Source organism: Diospyros lotus, chromosome 11 (assembly GCF_014633365.1).
Source record: "Diospyros lotus cultivar Yz01 chromosome 11, ASM1463336v1, whole genome shotgun sequence".
Lineage (NCBI taxonomy): Eukaryota > Viridiplantae > Streptophyta > Magnoliopsida > Ericales > Ebenaceae > Diospyros > Diospyros lotus.
The window spans coordinates 11,858,767-11,875,154 of record NC_068348.1 but is presented as its reverse complement, the minus strand read 5'-3'; the positions used below and the strand labels follow the sequence as shown (position 1 = coordinate 11,875,154).

The following is a 16,388-nucleotide window of genomic DNA, read 5'->3' as shown; positions in this document are numbered from 1 at the left end:
CACACACGCACACGCATTTGGACAAATTGACAACAAGATTTTTTATGGTTTTGTTTTTAGACAACAGATACTAGAAAATAAAGTAAAGCAAAAATTGAAATAAACATTAAACGTAAAAATATGAATTTGGATAGTGCTTGAGTTAAGACAATTTCAGTACCAACCCGTTGATTCCCAAAGTTTAGCATAAAAGATTAGCAACATTAATTTAATTTCAGATATGAGGGTTTGTTATTAAATGTAATTAGAGATGATGATAGTTCTAGGTTAAGCAATCCCCATACATGATATGTGGGATTCTAATTTAAGCAACTACCATAAATCCAATTACAATTAATATACAAAACAACTAAATTAATCATCCGGGTTTGGGTATGATAGCGTTTCCAGTTCTAGTAACTCTCATACATGGCATGAAAGCTCTAAGTTAGGCTTACGCTCCAATCCAAACCTAGTGATTTTTTAATAATTAATACACACTCATACTGAAATTTAAATTAAGGTTACTTATTTAAAACGCAGCTTTCTTTGGGAATCATTGGCGTTGGACACTGTCCTTGCCTTAACCCAAGATTAGATTTAGCTACTCATCTCCATTAAATTAATTGATAGGAATTTTAATGACATAATTTAAATAACAGAATTTAAATGACAGGAATTAAAATAGAAGAAACTAACCGGCCATTTAGGCGGTAGATAATTAAAATACAAGAATTAAAATTACAAGAATTTAAAGGCATAAACTAACCGTCCATTTAGGCGGTGAACAATTAAAATACAAGAATGAAAATTGCAAGAATTTAAAGGCATAAACTAACCGTCCATTTAGGCGGTGAATAATAAAGTAATAATAAATGACATAAGAATTTAAAAGAAGAAAGGAATGAAGTAAGATCACAAGAGAAAATACTAAAGAAAATGAGAGAGAACAAAAGCAATTCTCAAATAGAGAATTCTAAGGAAATAACTAAACTTTTATTCAAGAATAATAATCACACTTACAAATGCAATCAAGTGATCTATTTATAGGCCACAAGATGCAATACAAACCACACAATTTCAATTATTTAACTAGACATAATTATATCTAATGGGCACTCACACACTTAAAGTTAAATGGATTTTAGCTATAATACACACCTAATATTAAATGGATTTTAGCTAAAATACATACCTAATAAAGCACTCATAAAGTTAAATGGATTTTAGCTATAATATCCACCTAATAGTTAAATGGATTTTAGCTAAAAAACACACCTAATAAAGCTCTCACATACAAAATAAAAATAGATTTCTATAAATTGGTTTTTAATCTTCATTAGGATTAAAAATAATCCTTGGGCCTTCTCCAAATAATATTTTCCATGGGTTGCTCAAATTGGGCCTTAATTCTTCATGGGCTTGAATTCTTCATGGACTTTAATTTTTTATGGGTTTGATTTCTTCATGGACTTGATTTCTCCATGGCTTTGATTTCTTCATGGACTTGAATTCTTCATGGACTTTAAGTCTTCATGGGCTTGAATTCTTCATGCCTAAAAAAAATAAAAATAATTTAATGTTATTAATAAATTATATATTATATATATGTATTACACATGGCACATATATATATTAGATTATATTATATATATATTACATGCATGCATATAATGATATATATGTATTATATATAATTTTATATATTATTATTATTTACTTTAGAACTTCATTTCATTCATCTTTCAATTTAAATTTACATATAACCATAAAATATATATTAATATCTAATTTAAACCATATTTAAGATCAAAAGAAGGGTATAATTATAACAAAATTTTTACAAAATTAACCACTAATCATACCCCCCAACTTAAACATTGTTAGTCCCTTAGCAATCAGACTATACACCTGCCAAACTTTATTCACAATAACTATATGAATGTAAAAATTTCAAATTCAAAACCAAAATGCATAAAATCGAATAAGTAATTTAGCATTCTAAATCAGATTTTTGGTTAAAGGTCATACAATCTCAGGAATAGAAATTAGGATAACCAACACACAGACTTACTCCCTCAAAGTTTTGACTTCAAATCTCACTATGAATTTTCTCTCCAATAAAAAGGATTCCTCAGGTGTACACACAAGGGGGTGCACCGTTATAAGAGTAAATGCAGAACAAGTTCAAAACTCGGTGCCATCCCAAATACAAGGAACGTATTTTCATGAAAGAACAAGGAAATTGACATAGCTTCATGATTGGAATAATGCTCTAGATGAGTAACTTCTGAATTTAAACATGATTCCCTACTCCAAACTCGAATTCTGAGATCACATGATTTATAGCATCAAAAAGGGACCAGAATGGGTTGTAATGGGGCTATAAGGTTAATACGGGTTGTCAAAGAAAAGGTAGAGTGTGCAAAGGGTGTGTCAGGATTTTTTTTTTTTTTTTTTTACCATTTCTTTTGAAACAGTTATGCTGAATAGCTAAGAGAATTTTTCCCCTTTTTTTTCACTTTTTTTTTTCTTCTTTTTTTTTCTTTTTTTCTTTTTTTTCTTTTTTTTTTCTTTAAATATGAAAATAGATAAACAGACTAATTCCCAAAATCACACCAAACGAGGGTAACGAAAGAAATTGTACTACAAATGGCTCAAATGGGATAGCAAAGGAGGTTAATTTAAAGAAAGAAAAAGGTTTAATAAGCTCAAAATGAAAGAAATTGATCCCTCTATCATGCTTCTACAAAACGATGATACTCAGTCATCTAATTCAGAGTTTGAAACCAGTCAAACTTATCCATTATCATACTAGACATTCAAAACGAATTGATATTTTGAAGCCATTGAAAAGATAAGATAAACAATAAAACATATTTAGAGTAAGTGTTATTTCACTTAGAATTAACGGTTATTAGGCTCAAACACTCACTTGGGTAATAGTCTCCACTTCTGTTGAGGGATCATACAGTGTACTAATCAGCTAATTACCGTTACCTTTGACTTTATGACCGATAATCAATTTTTAAATTTTGAATCCCTGATGAATGCAAATTACTTATTCTAATGCATATACGTTTTCAAATAAGAAATCAATGCATTCATGTTTCGTATTGCAAACTTAGCCGGCTATCAGTGCATAACTTCAAAGCTTTAGGAATAGCATTATTTAAAACACATAATTTTTTTTTTTTAATAAGAGCAGATAAAGATAATCAATTCACACAAGACAACAAACTAGCAATAGTAAACTCACAGTTAAATATGAACCAAATAATTCATAACTAAACCTTACACCCCCCAACTTGAATTGCAGTAATAAATTAGGGTTGTTAAGAATACCTGTAACTCCACAAGTCTATAGATTTGCTGTGAATTGCTAAAACTTAAACAACAAATGAGCACACCATATATATATATATTTATATTTTCACACCAAAATAAAAATTTCATGCAAGTCATAAGATAAGCAAAATGCGTCTCAAGAGTACAAAAAGTACTCCTTACTCAGCCACCTTATCAAAGACTTTGCTAACAACATTCCACAGTTTTGTTTTTTTTTTTTTTTTGTTTTTTTTTTTAAAGAACACAACCAAGAAAAATCCTGCAAGGTGTACAATAACTAGATGCGTCTCAAGAGTACAAAAAGTACTCCTTACTCAGCCATCTTAATAAAGAGCATTTCTCACAGTGATAAATCTAAATTAATCGGACCCCTTTAGCGCTTGTTACTAATTGCCTTAGACCAGTCTATCCGAGGCTCATGAGGATCGTACTGTGGAACATAAGCATGTAATTTCTCTAACAGCTTATCAATGGTGGATGCAGAAATGAGAATCTTTCTTGCTGAACGAGAAATGAACTGTTGGTCCACAGCCTGATCAAGAAAAGAGAGTAACCCATCGAAAAAATGGTTAACATTTAAAAGTCCAATGGGTTTGGTATGGAGATTACTCTTGGCCCAGGAGATTATACAAAAGATTTCTTCAAGTGTTCCAAAACCTCCTGGTAAAGCAATGAAGGCATCTGACTGATAAATCTTACAAGCCATGCGCTCAGACATAGAAGTCGTTTCTATAAGTTGACCGCGTGTAATCCCGGAAATATGTGGTTCAGCTAAAGGGATTGGCATTATACCTACCACAGATGAATTTCCAAGATGTACAGCTTGTGAAACATAACCATTCAATCCACGACTTCCCCCTCCATATACCAAATTAATTTTTTTCTCTCCTAGTTTTTTACCAAGTTCGCTCGCTGCAAGTGCGTAACAAATATCGCTCCCAAGTTGAGAGCCACAAAGTACGCATATGGTATTGATTCGACGAACTAACTGGCCTTCCATGTTTGTTCCTTTTGTATGTCCTGAAAAGAAGTTTGGCGATCAAAAGTAGCTATACAACAATTCAACAAGAAATAAATACAAACAAAAATCATGCGTATGTATAAGTAGTTGTGATTGTGGCTCACATCTTCCTCTGGTTTTACGTCCAGAAACGGCTTAAACACTTTCTATGAAGCGGGGATAAGCTTCCCATCCAATTTTCTTATAGATTGGCAAACAGGGTCTTTTTTAGTCAGATTCCCAAGACTATAGCGTTGGTGGTCACTTCTGAACTGGGTCCATAAAGCAAGAAGTTCTCTTTGCACTATTCCACATGGATGCGTCTCAAGAGTCAATCGGATATCATCCAGAGACTCCTTACTCAGTCCATCCTTTATGAAACTAATTTTATCTTCTCGATTTATGGACGTAAACCCCACAGATTTGCATCGTGTGTTACAGGTCCATCGAGCACATTTGTAACAACCATTCACTCTTTTCGCTCTTCTTTTCTTCGCAAAACTACTCTTCCCTAAGCTTGGAAAATGCTTAAAACTAGGTGAAGTTTCACCAACTAATCGAACTTTTGCTTCGATCAGCCAACAAATATCTTCAGGGATGTTATTAAGCATCAACAACCTAAGTCTTTCACACCTAGCAACATAAATTTTTTTCAAATCATTCTGCGGGAGAGATGGATAGTACTTGTGAATTTTTGAGAGATAAAGATCCATTTTTTTTTTTTAAAAAAAAAAAATTATACTAAGAAGAAAGTAAAGAACTATAAACTTTACAAAAGGGATGAGAGTACCTGATCGGAGAATAACACAAAGGAGAGAAGATTGAGCTCAAGAGGGGTGACTTGCCTCATACAGATATGGAGTCTCTTATAGAGCAATGGGCATCACTATTCTACACTCGACTCGAGGCATGCCATAATTGCACCGTCAGACTTGACGTCGTTTAGCGTCTCATTTTTCAACATTTGGCAGTGTGCCTTTTTTTTTTTTTCAACGCTCGGCGCCTCTGTTTTCAACATTTGGCAGTGTGCCTTCTTTCTTTATAGGGCAGTGTGATTGCACTGCCCAAGAAAAGATGGCTACCACCAGCGTCAATTCTGTCTCTCTCAATTCAATTTTTTTTTTTTAATTTTGTTTTAATTTTTTTTTTTTTTTTAGGTAAAATTTTGTAGACACCTTACCCCCAACTTAAATTGCGCATTGTCCTCAATTGGCAATAAAAGGATAGAAGATAGGCATACCTGGCGGTCTTCAATACATAAACTTGTATGGAGAAATTTTATTTAGACTGCACATAGAGAAACACTAGTTAAGTAATGCAGAAAAGGAACAACTTATATGTATATATAAAATTATTTTATTATATTTTTATTTTTATTTTTTTTTTTAGAATTTTTTTTTCTTTTCTTCCAATTAAGGATCAAATGAGTGATTGCCCACCTAATCGTATAATATCTCCCATTCACTACACCACTTTTAAAGTTATTTTCAAAATTATATAAATTGATTTTTCTCATGAATGCACATATATATTTTGAAAATATATCGTCCGGAGGTGTTGGTTTTATTATATCCGCGTATGGCACATTAATTTGCACAAACATCTCACACGTGTTTGGTTTAATTTGATCCTCAATAATATCGACTAACCTAAAAGATAGAAATTGAGGGGTAAATGTGGATAAATTTATGATTTTTTCACATTTTGGCTCTCGAATTTTATCCTCTTCTTCCTCCCAGGTTTCTTCTTTTCTTACATCATTTTGGTCTTTTTCTTCCTCCAAGGCTTCATTGACATCTACCTCACTGTGATCAACCACTCTCTCTTCTTGCACCAAATGGTGTACTGTCCTAGGGGCATCAAGTTTCTCAATTATTTCTCCATTCCTTAAGACAGTCACTCCTATGTCCTGCTCCTGACTTTCACTTTTGATGATGGGTTTTATTAATGGGATTTGGAGTGAGTTGGGATGGACAGGCTTTGACATGCTCAAAGTCTGTGTTAGCTGTGTCAATTGGTTCCTAATGTCCTCTGTAACTCTAATGGTATGTTCTTGACATTTGGACATTTGTGTAAAAATTTCCATTTGGCCTTGCATAAATAGATTGAAGGTATCTTCTAATGAACTCCCATGAGGGGGTTGATATGCATCGAATGTAGACCCTTCATTAGTTTGAAATGATTGAGGCTGGGAAAGGAAGTGCTCATGTGGTTGGGCTACAAAATCATTTTCCCATGAGAAATTTGGATGAAAGTGTGAATTAAGGTGATATGCATCAAAGTTCGAATGGTAGTTTTCCTCATGGTTCTGATAATACATTCTCTCATAGTTGTGTGTGTGTGTGTAACTGGATTGACCATACAATACCTCCTTAAAAGCAGGTATTATAGGGCAGTCATCCGTTAAATGAGCTGAAGTCTCACACACAGCACACCAAACCTCAATTTCATGGTAAGTGGGTAACAAATGGGTAGTGTCTGATTGCAAATCAAAAGTGGTTTGCCTAAGAGGGTATAGATAATCCTTAAGAGGTCTAGACAAATCAGATTCAAAATGATAATTTTCATCATGATAAGTATCTTGTGCAGACAGATTGTAGTAATTTTGAGACATGAGTGTAAAGTTGACAATCCAATTGTAGGTAAAGACTCAGAATGATATGAAAATACTGTTTCAAAATTCTACCTGATCTCAGTCTCATATACAATGCACAAACAAAAATAAAGTAAAAGAGAAATAGAGTTACCGATTTTATCAAGAGATGCTTATTCTTTTTTTATTTTTTATTTTTTTATTTTTTTCTTTTTGTTTTTGCCTTAATCTCCCCGGCAACGGCGCCAAAATTTGACTGCACTCTCACCCTGCAATTAAAACACAATAAAAACAAATCATAATAAAACTTTTATATTTTCTTTTATTTTAGTGAGAGGTTTATACTCGCCAGTGTACGAGTGCAGTTGTAGTCCAAATTTAAATTTATATTTTCTGGATGAATCCAGGTCGTCTACTGAGAGATTTATTTATGGAAAAAGAAAAAGAATGTCACACACACGCACACGCATTTGGACAAATTGACAACAAGATTTTTTATGGTTTTGTTTTTAGACAACAGATACTAGAAAATAAAGTAAAGCAAAAATTGAAATAAACATTAAACGTAAAAATATGAATTTGGATAGTACTTGAGTTAAGACAATTTCAGTACCAACCCGTTGATTCCCAAAGTTTAGCATAAAAGATTAGCAACATTAATTTAATTTCAGATATGAGGGTTTGTTATTAAATGCAATTAGAGATGATGATAGTTCTAGGTTAAGCAATCCCCATACATGATATGTGGGATTCTAATTTAAGCAACTACCATAAATTCAATTACAATTAATATACAAAACAACTAAATTAATCATCCGGGTTTGGGTATGATAGCGTTTCCAGTTCTAGTAACTCTCATACATGGCATGAAAGCTCTAAGTTAGGCTTACGCTTCAATCCAAACCTAGTGATTTTTTAATAATTAATACACACTCATACTGAAATTTAAATTAAGGTTACTTATTTAAAACGCAGCTTTCTTTGGGAATCATTGGCGTTGGACACTGTCCTTGCCTTAACCCAAGATTAGATTTAGCTACTCATCTCCATTAAATTAATTGACAGGAATTTAAATGACATAATTTAAATAACAGAATTTAAATGACAGGAATTAAAATAGAAGAAACTAACCGGCCATTTAGGCGGTAGATAATTAAAATACAAGAATTAAAATTGCAAGAATTTAAAGGCATAAACTAACCGTCCATTTAGGCGGTGAACAATTAAAATACAAGAATGAAAATTGCAAGAATTTAAAGGCATAAACTAACCGTCCATTTAGGCGGTGAATAATAAAGTAATAATAAATGACATAAGAATTTAAAAGAAGAAAGGAATGAAGTAAGATCACAAGAGAAAATACTAAAGAAAATGAGAGAGAACAAAAGCAATTCTCAAAGAGAGAATTCTAAGGAAATAACTAAACTTTTATTCAAGAATAATAATCACACTTACAAATGCAATCAAGTGATCTATTTATAGGCCACAAGATGCAATACAAACCACACAATTTCAATTATTTAACTAGACATAATTATATCTAATGGGCACTCACACACTTAAAGTTAAATGGATTTTAGCTATAATACACACCTAATATTAAATGGATTTTAGCTAAAATACATACCTAATAAAGCACTCATAAAGTTAAATGGATTTTAGCTATAATATCCACCTAATAGTTAAATGGATTTTAGCTAAAAAACACACCTAATAAAGCTCTCACATACAAAATAAAAATAGATTTCTATAAATTGGTTTTTAATCTTCATTAGGATTAAAAATAATCCTTGGGCCTTCTCCAAATAATATTTTCCATGGGTTGCTCAAATTGGGCCTTAATTCTTCATGGGCTTGAATTCTTCATGGATTTTAATTTTTCATGGGTTTGATTTCTTCATGGACTTGATTTCTCCATGGCTTTGATTTCTTCATGAACTTGAATTCTTCATGGACTTTAAGTCTTCATGGGCTTGAATTCTTCATGCCTAAAAAAAATAAAAATAATTTAATGTTATTAATAAATTATATATTATATATATGTATTACACATGGCACATATATATATTAGATTATATTATATATATATTACATGCATGCATATAATGATATATATGTATTATATATAATTTTATATATTATTATTATTTACTTTAGAACTTCATTTCATTCATCTTTCAATTTAAATTTACATATAACCATAAAATATATATTAATATCTAATTTAAACCATATTTAAGATCAAAAGAAGGGTATAATTATAACAAAATTTTTACAAAATTAACCACTAATCAGGCCGAGGTCGACCCAGGCCGAGCCAAGCGCTCGGTCGTGGCCGAGGGGCTCGGCCTCGCCGAGATCTGGCAAGGCCGACCTCGGCCGCGACCGAGGTCGGGCCAGGCCAGGCCGACCTCGGCCATGGCCGAGGCGGCCTGGCCAGGTCGACCTCGGCCAGGTAGGGGCGCCTGGCTGAGAGAAAATTTGATTTTTAAAAAAAAAAAAAAAGGCACAAAAAAGCAAAAGGGAAGCAAAGATAAAAAATAAATAAATAACAAATAAGGAAAAATAAAAGCAAAGGAGGATGGGAAACACTAACCTCAAGGAGATGAATGCTTGTCTTGAAATAATGATTGTGGGGTGGGGCCTTAGGGCTTATATAGAGGGGACCCAAAGGAAGAAAAATTCAAAATGACAATGTTTCCCTCCAAGCGAATTCTTCCCTCCAACCAAAACCCATCCCTATAATTCCAGGGTAGTAAATGAGGTTTTTAAGCGCTAATCTCAACTTTAAAGACACTCTCGTGCATCTTGGTAAAAATCAACAGTCAGGTAACCTACTCCTCAACCCAGCATGATTTTCAGCTCGGCTCAAGGAGTGGGGGGCAAGTGATGTGGCACCAACTGAAATTACTAGAATACCCCTACGCGCTGATAGTCTCACCTGCCACGCGGATCACCTGAGAGACCGACATGTGGCAAGTCAACACTCCGGAGCGGAGCCTGGGAAATCTGGGCCGAACGGCAAGACCCGTTCCAACTTGATCGGGATTCTCGAGAGTCGTGCCCGCTCATCTCGGGTACCCCAAAACGGGTTCGCCTATAAAAGACAAGGATCTCGCCAGGTATATTCAAGCTCTACAGCTCTCTCATTTACTACTACTTTCATTTGCTCTACTGATTTGAGCGTCGGAGTTCAACCCGAGGGATTCAAGCCCCGGCCCTCCATTGTCTTGCAGGTCCTACACCCGAGGTCCGACATCCCCAAGTCCGAGGTTCCATTCCCGAGGTCCAGTCGCAGAGGTGGCACGTGGTGGTCGGTCCTAAAAACCATCATCAATATATATATCTATGTGTGTTGGGTTTCATGCCCGCGGCCATGCTGTGTCTGTATATATATATTTATATAGGTGTGTGTGAGTGTGTATATATATATATATACCTATGTGTGGATCGGCCATGGCCGACTCGACAAACGTGTATATATATTTATATGTATGTGTGGCTGACTCAGCAAGTGTGTATATATATTTATATGTATGTGTCTTGCTGTATATATATATATATGTATGTGTTTGTGTGTGTATGTGTGTATATGATGTGGGAGAGAAAGAGAGATGCAAGACGATGGCCGGTGATCAGGGATGATCGGATGAGAGGGTAGGTTGTGGACTGTGGGGGTAAAAAATAGGTATTTTAAAATTATTAAAAAATTTAATAGAATGTGGGCTGTGAAGAGTAATTCTGCGGGTTACAGATATAATTTCTCTATAGAATACTATGTACGACATAAAGTAAAATATCTAAAATTTGTTTAAAAAACATGAGCGATGGATAGATATTAGTCATACATACAAAAAAGAAAAAAAAAAGTAACATTAGAAACGGAACCGATTATCCAGATGGTAGTTATATTTAATCCTATCAAAGTTGATTTGAGTAGATATGCCAATTTGGTGAAATAATTGATGAGGCTTAATTGTGTGCATATTTTTATCTATTTTTTATCTTAATCTTGTGTTATTTTTCTTACATAAAATGTGTTTATATAAATTTTATATTATTTTAATCTCTTTTTGTAGGAGCTCAGCAAAAGATATTATTTCAAATATTCGGATATAAAAATAAAAAAATAAAAAAATATTATAAAATTAATATAATAAAAAAATAATAAAAATAAGTATTATAAACAATTAATATTATAATATAAATAAAATTAATAATATATTATATATTACATTACTTATATATATTATAATTACGTTATTAAGTGAATCCGTGAATGGTTCCATGCACATTGAATATATATATATTATTATTATAATATATAAGGGGTGAAGGAATTGGAAACAGGGAGGCTTTTGGGCGGCGGCCATTAAAGGAAATCAAGAAGGAATTGGAAACAGGGAGACTCGGACGGCGGCCATTAAAGGAAATCAAGAAGGAATTGGAAACAGGGAGACTGGGACGGCGCAAGCGAATTGAAGGATTTTTGGAGGCTTCAGGGACGGCACAATCAAGAAGAAAAGGAAGCAAAGGTGATTCAATCAGCAAATTCAGATCCATTGTGATTCAATCAGTAAATCCAGATCCGTTTTACATCTGGACAGAGGCTTCTTTCATTCCTTCTTTTGCCTTTTCAGTTTCTGTATTTCTTTAATTGTTTAGAACTTCAATTATGCAGCAACTCCTGATTAATGTTGAGAATGTTTTATTTATTATGAGTGGCTAAATAATTGTCCAAGGTTTTTAAAGGATCTTATGTATTGAAACTTTATTGATTACTCAATTTTTAGTTGTGATTGTTACATCAACTATGTTTATTTTATTCTAAACTTAAAAGCTTGTAATTGCTTGATCACCAATTACATGATACGATGCTAGACATAGATAAATAAGAAATAGACTTTGGACAAAATAACATATGTTAATTGGGGAAGTCATTCACGTGATTACATGTGTAATTTATGATTATATTTGTAATGAATATTTTCATATAATGAGTACTTATTCTTAATGTGTTCTCTAAATCTAATTCACATAGACATATAGTGAGTTAGGTTAGTTGAATAAACTTATTAGACCTAGACATAGGCTAACAAATAAATTAGAGTGCTCCATTAATATAGTTCGTAATCTAATCAATCAAAAATTAAAGTAATTTGATAAAGTGGATTTGTTAGGTGAATTTAGAAAACCTTAGGTCTTATTCAATTGATTTTTAATTCTTATTTAATTGTTAGTTATATATTAATTAATTATCTTAATTAATCAATTATCCAAATATAGTTAATTGTGAATAATTTTAGTATTTAAAAGGCTAGTAACCAATTTATGTGGGAACGATAACTTATTCATCACTTTATTTGTCTTGACCACGTATACTTGCGTGTTATTCATGGATTGTATAAAATCACAAACAATAACCAAATTTTTTGAAAGGGCATTTGGGTGATTTCACAAAGTGCTCACACCTGCTCCCCCAACTTACTTTTATTCATAAAATGGTGGTTTAATGATGCGAATAAAAAAAAAAAAATTCATAGAGGTTAAAATCAAATCTATTACATAAAAGATAAGCAATTAATATATATACGATTAAAACATAATTTTGTTATATAAAAAAATCAATAAAGATTTCTTTGACCCAATAGATTGGTTAGATAGACCGAAAATCAAATATGAAGTAAACAATGCATAAAAAAATCAATAAAGATTTCTTTGACCCAATATATTATTAATATTATGTTCGACGTTTGTAATATCAGAAAATTTTATAAAATACAAAAATGAAAGCTTGCATATTTATTTGGTTATTTTTCATAATTTTTTCTTCTTTTTATTTGGTTTCGAAGTATTTTAAATTTACCTCAAATTATCAAAGTTTTACCATTTCATATTATTATTTTGATCCTCAAATAACATTATCACAACAACAATAATAACAATAATAATATATTCAGCCTTTATCCCACTATGTAGGGTCGCCTACATGAATTATAGTCATCTCATTATCGTTATTAAAACAATGACTCAACGATCATCATCTGCAAACATTTTTCAACTATCATATTTGTGTGATCTTCATCGTTTTAGCCATTTATTGAACTCAAAATAATTAATTAGTTCATATATATAATTAGTTCATATATATGATCAAAATACATATTACAATTACATCAAAATATCAGAACATATATATAATGAACACATACATGCCATGCATATATTGTTTTATAGTGTGCTACATGCGATTTATTTGATTTTATTACATCTGTGTGTGTGTGTGCGTGTTCCTTCATTCTATACTACAGACCACAGGCCATGCATGCAGACAGATTTATATCCTAATTATTCTCTTAAGTACAGAATTCTTCCAGTTATCCTTTATTTTTCACTCTTCAAGGGATTGCAGCACCCACAGCCACTGGAATGGCAACAAGTGGAATAGCCTTCTGAAGGGTAACCCCAAACTTATCTTGCATGTCCAGCTCCTGGGGCAACATTCCATTAGGTAGCTTCCAATCAAAATGGTAAAGCAGATTAGCCAACACTAATTTGAGCATTCTTATGCCAAGGCCCAAGCCTGGGCAAATCCTTCGTCCCGCACCAAATGGTATAAATGCAAAGTTCTTGCCTACGAAATCAACTTCTGAACTTAAAAACCTTTCTGGAGTAAAGTTTTTTGGCTGGACCCAATATGAAGCGTCTTGTGCCATAGACCACGCGTTCACGAGGATTTGGGTGTGCTTGGGAATGGTGTACCCACAAACCTCAACCTCTGTCTCTGCTCGATGAGGAAGGAGAAGAGGAGCTGTGGGGTGGAGCCTCATTGTCTCTTTGATGATTGCGTCCAGGTATGGAAGTTTGGGAAGGTCTTGTTCTTGGATGCTTCTTTTTGATCCGATGGTTAGGGCTAGTTCTGTCTTTGCCTTGGCCATGATGGTTGGGTTGCGGAGAAGCTCTGTCATTGCCCATTCTATTGTGGTACTGGTGGTATCAGTGCCGCCAATGAACAAATCCTGTCATTCATGCATGCAATAACATAATGGAGGAGTGATTAATTATATATAGAAGATATATCAACTGTTAAGGAGCTAAGTTCTATTTTTCATATATTAATAAAACTAATCAGCCCAGAATATATGTTACTCATTTTCCATGAATTATCGTCATTTAATTTGTCTCATGCTTAGTAGAGAGATTATAAATATATACGTACCGAGAGGAGAATATTTATATTCCGGCGGTCAAATTCATCGCCATGCTTTTCACTATGATCAAAGAGAACATCCAAGAAATCCCCGCATCTAGGCGAACCAGATGCTCTTCGCTTCATCCGTTGATCAATCATGTCCTCAAGCAATTCGTGCAAACGATCGTAGGACACCTTAATCTCCCTCCTTATTCCCTGCGGATCAAACCGCCTCAGGAAAGGAAAACAGTCTGCCAGATTGGGCCTTCCCGCAAGCTCCATTATCCTCGCCATCAACACCTTCAGCTCTTTCATGGCATCCGATTTCGCATCCAGCATAGCCCCCGAGAACATGGTGTTCGACAGCAAGTTCAACGACGTGCCGAACACCAGCCTGCCCACGAAAATACCTTCTTTGGCGTCTCTCGCTTCCGCCACGTGGCTAACCATATTATCCATAATTTGATGTCGCAGATGCTGCAGCTGATCCAATCTTTGGGCCGTGAAAAGTTGGGTGTTGCATAGCTTTCTCAAATTTGTCCAGTGAGGGCCTCCTGACGACCAAACCAAGGACAAGTGGTGATCGGTTTCTGCAGTGACGGCATCTGGGATGGCCCTGCCCATGCATGCCCGATCATTCTTTTGGAACATTTCTTTTGCCATCTCGGCAGAAGAAGCCACCACAGTGGTGGCGAAGCCGAGTTTCACTGTCATGAGAGGACCGTGGATCTTGGCCAGCTCGGTAAGGGACTCGTGAGGTCTGTCGCCGATCATCAGAAGGTTTCCGATCAATGGCAAGCCTCTCGGCCCTGGTGGAAGCTTTCTAAATCTGCGATTTGGGAAACCCAGCAGGACATTATTGAGGCAGGCCTTTAGGATGAAGAACAGACAGAGAGAGAGCAAAACAAAGAACAACTCCATGTTATCACAACGTATTAATTAGAGCCCTCCTAATCGATCAATTCCTGATGTCTTTTGTGATCTGAGCTTGCTGGTCCTATTTATAAGAAAAATGATATCCTGTGAAAAGTTTTGTAGTTATGAACTGCATGTGTTTGATTAGATCATATATTACTTTATAATCACGTTATGTGTTTATAAAAGGGCATAAAAAATTTAGTCATATAGTTGGAATGGGAAAAGTGTTGGTCCTTCCTTCTATTTCATGACCTGACTGAAGGCCGCCGGCCCGGCAATCGCTTGATGTATTTCTAATTATAAAAGAGCATAAAAAATTTAGTCATGAAAACTTCTATGCTCCACGGTCAATTTAATTTTTTTATAGAGGTAAGAAATTAATTTCAAAACTTTGGTGCTCCCTCCCTCTCTAGTTCTCAACATCTCCTCAGCTCTACTTCTCTCTTTCTCCAGTCAATTACGACTGCATCTCCTCAAATCCAATAGCATTTCCGATCAATTCTAGCATATCCTTTATTAGTGTTATAGTATCCTAATATTAGATTTAGATGACATCTAGCGATTGTAATTAAGGGACTAATAACATAAATCTTATAAATATAATAAAATATATTTTCATATTTTAAGAGCATATTTTTATTCATACATATTGAATCGATCTTATGAACGAACTCTTAGATTTCCTAATGATAGTTTTATTCTTAAGTGTTAAGAATATGTAATAAATATTTTTTAGATTAAGGATTTCTTAAAAGTTATTTTCAGTCCTTAGATTTATCAAAATACGACTATGATTAATCAATTACAGACTAGCATGGGCTATTACCTTTGATTAGTACGAGATACTAATGATTAATGATAGTTTGATTAGAGCTTTATTCCTCTTTTAGAGCCTCTAAACCCTATTCCATTTCTCACTTTGCTCTTTTCTTCTTTTTTGCTATTGTAGCAACCCAATCCATATAGAATGTCTATAATGGATTGACAAACCTATTCTCTTTGAACCCAAAATATTGCTTAATCACCCACAGTAGACTTGGCTAGCACATAGGTCTCATTGCGGGCTTCATCCACATTAGGAGCGTAGATTGACTAGGTCTTCTGTAATTTTGGGAGACATATTGGTCATCTAGTTTGTTGTTCGGGGTAGTAGGGGACTGCCCAATAGAATTGTTCAGGAGCTACTAGAGGTAAGAGTTGCTGCCACCGGAGGAGATTTGAGCCTCTTCACCAGATTTGAATCTGACGTAAGGTATATCCCTCGATGCCCGATGGTGTGGTTTCGATATTATGCATATGGTCGTTTGGAAATTGAGTCTTGCAAGGCGATCTTGTGCTTTATCTTCAGCTACATTTTA

The 16,388-nt window shown here is 34.0% G+C and overlaps 1 protein-coding gene across 1 annotated transcript; it reads right to left on the bottom strand.

Annotated features, from left to right (window-relative positions):
* Positions 1-13,010: 13,010 nt before the first annotated feature.
* Positions 13,011-15,097, bottom strand: LOC127813476 (geraniol 8-hydroxylase-like). Its single transcript, XM_052354439.1, has 2 exons — positions 14,140-15,097; positions 13,011-13,939 (listed from the first exon to the last, which is right to left on the bottom strand). The coding sequence occupies exons 1-2, from the start codon at positions 15,031-15,033 to the stop codon at positions 13,319-13,321; spliced, it is 1,515 nt and encodes a 504-aa protein (XP_052210399.1). The 5' UTR covers positions 15,034-15,097; the 3' UTR covers positions 13,011-13,318.
* Between the last annotated feature and the right edge of the window lie 1,291 nt (positions 15,098-16,388).

What these genes read in the sequence shown, in the direction of transcription:
- LOC127813476 (XM_052354439.1), bottom strand. Translation starts at nt 15,033, where the DNA reads ATGGAGTTGTTCTTTGTTTTGCTCTCTCTCTGTCTGTTCTTCATCCTA. An exon ending in ATATAAATATTCTCCTCTCG is followed by an intron (nt 13,940 to 14,139) that starts GTACGTATATAT and finishes CATGAATGACAG; the next exon opens with GATTTGTTCATTGGCGGCAC.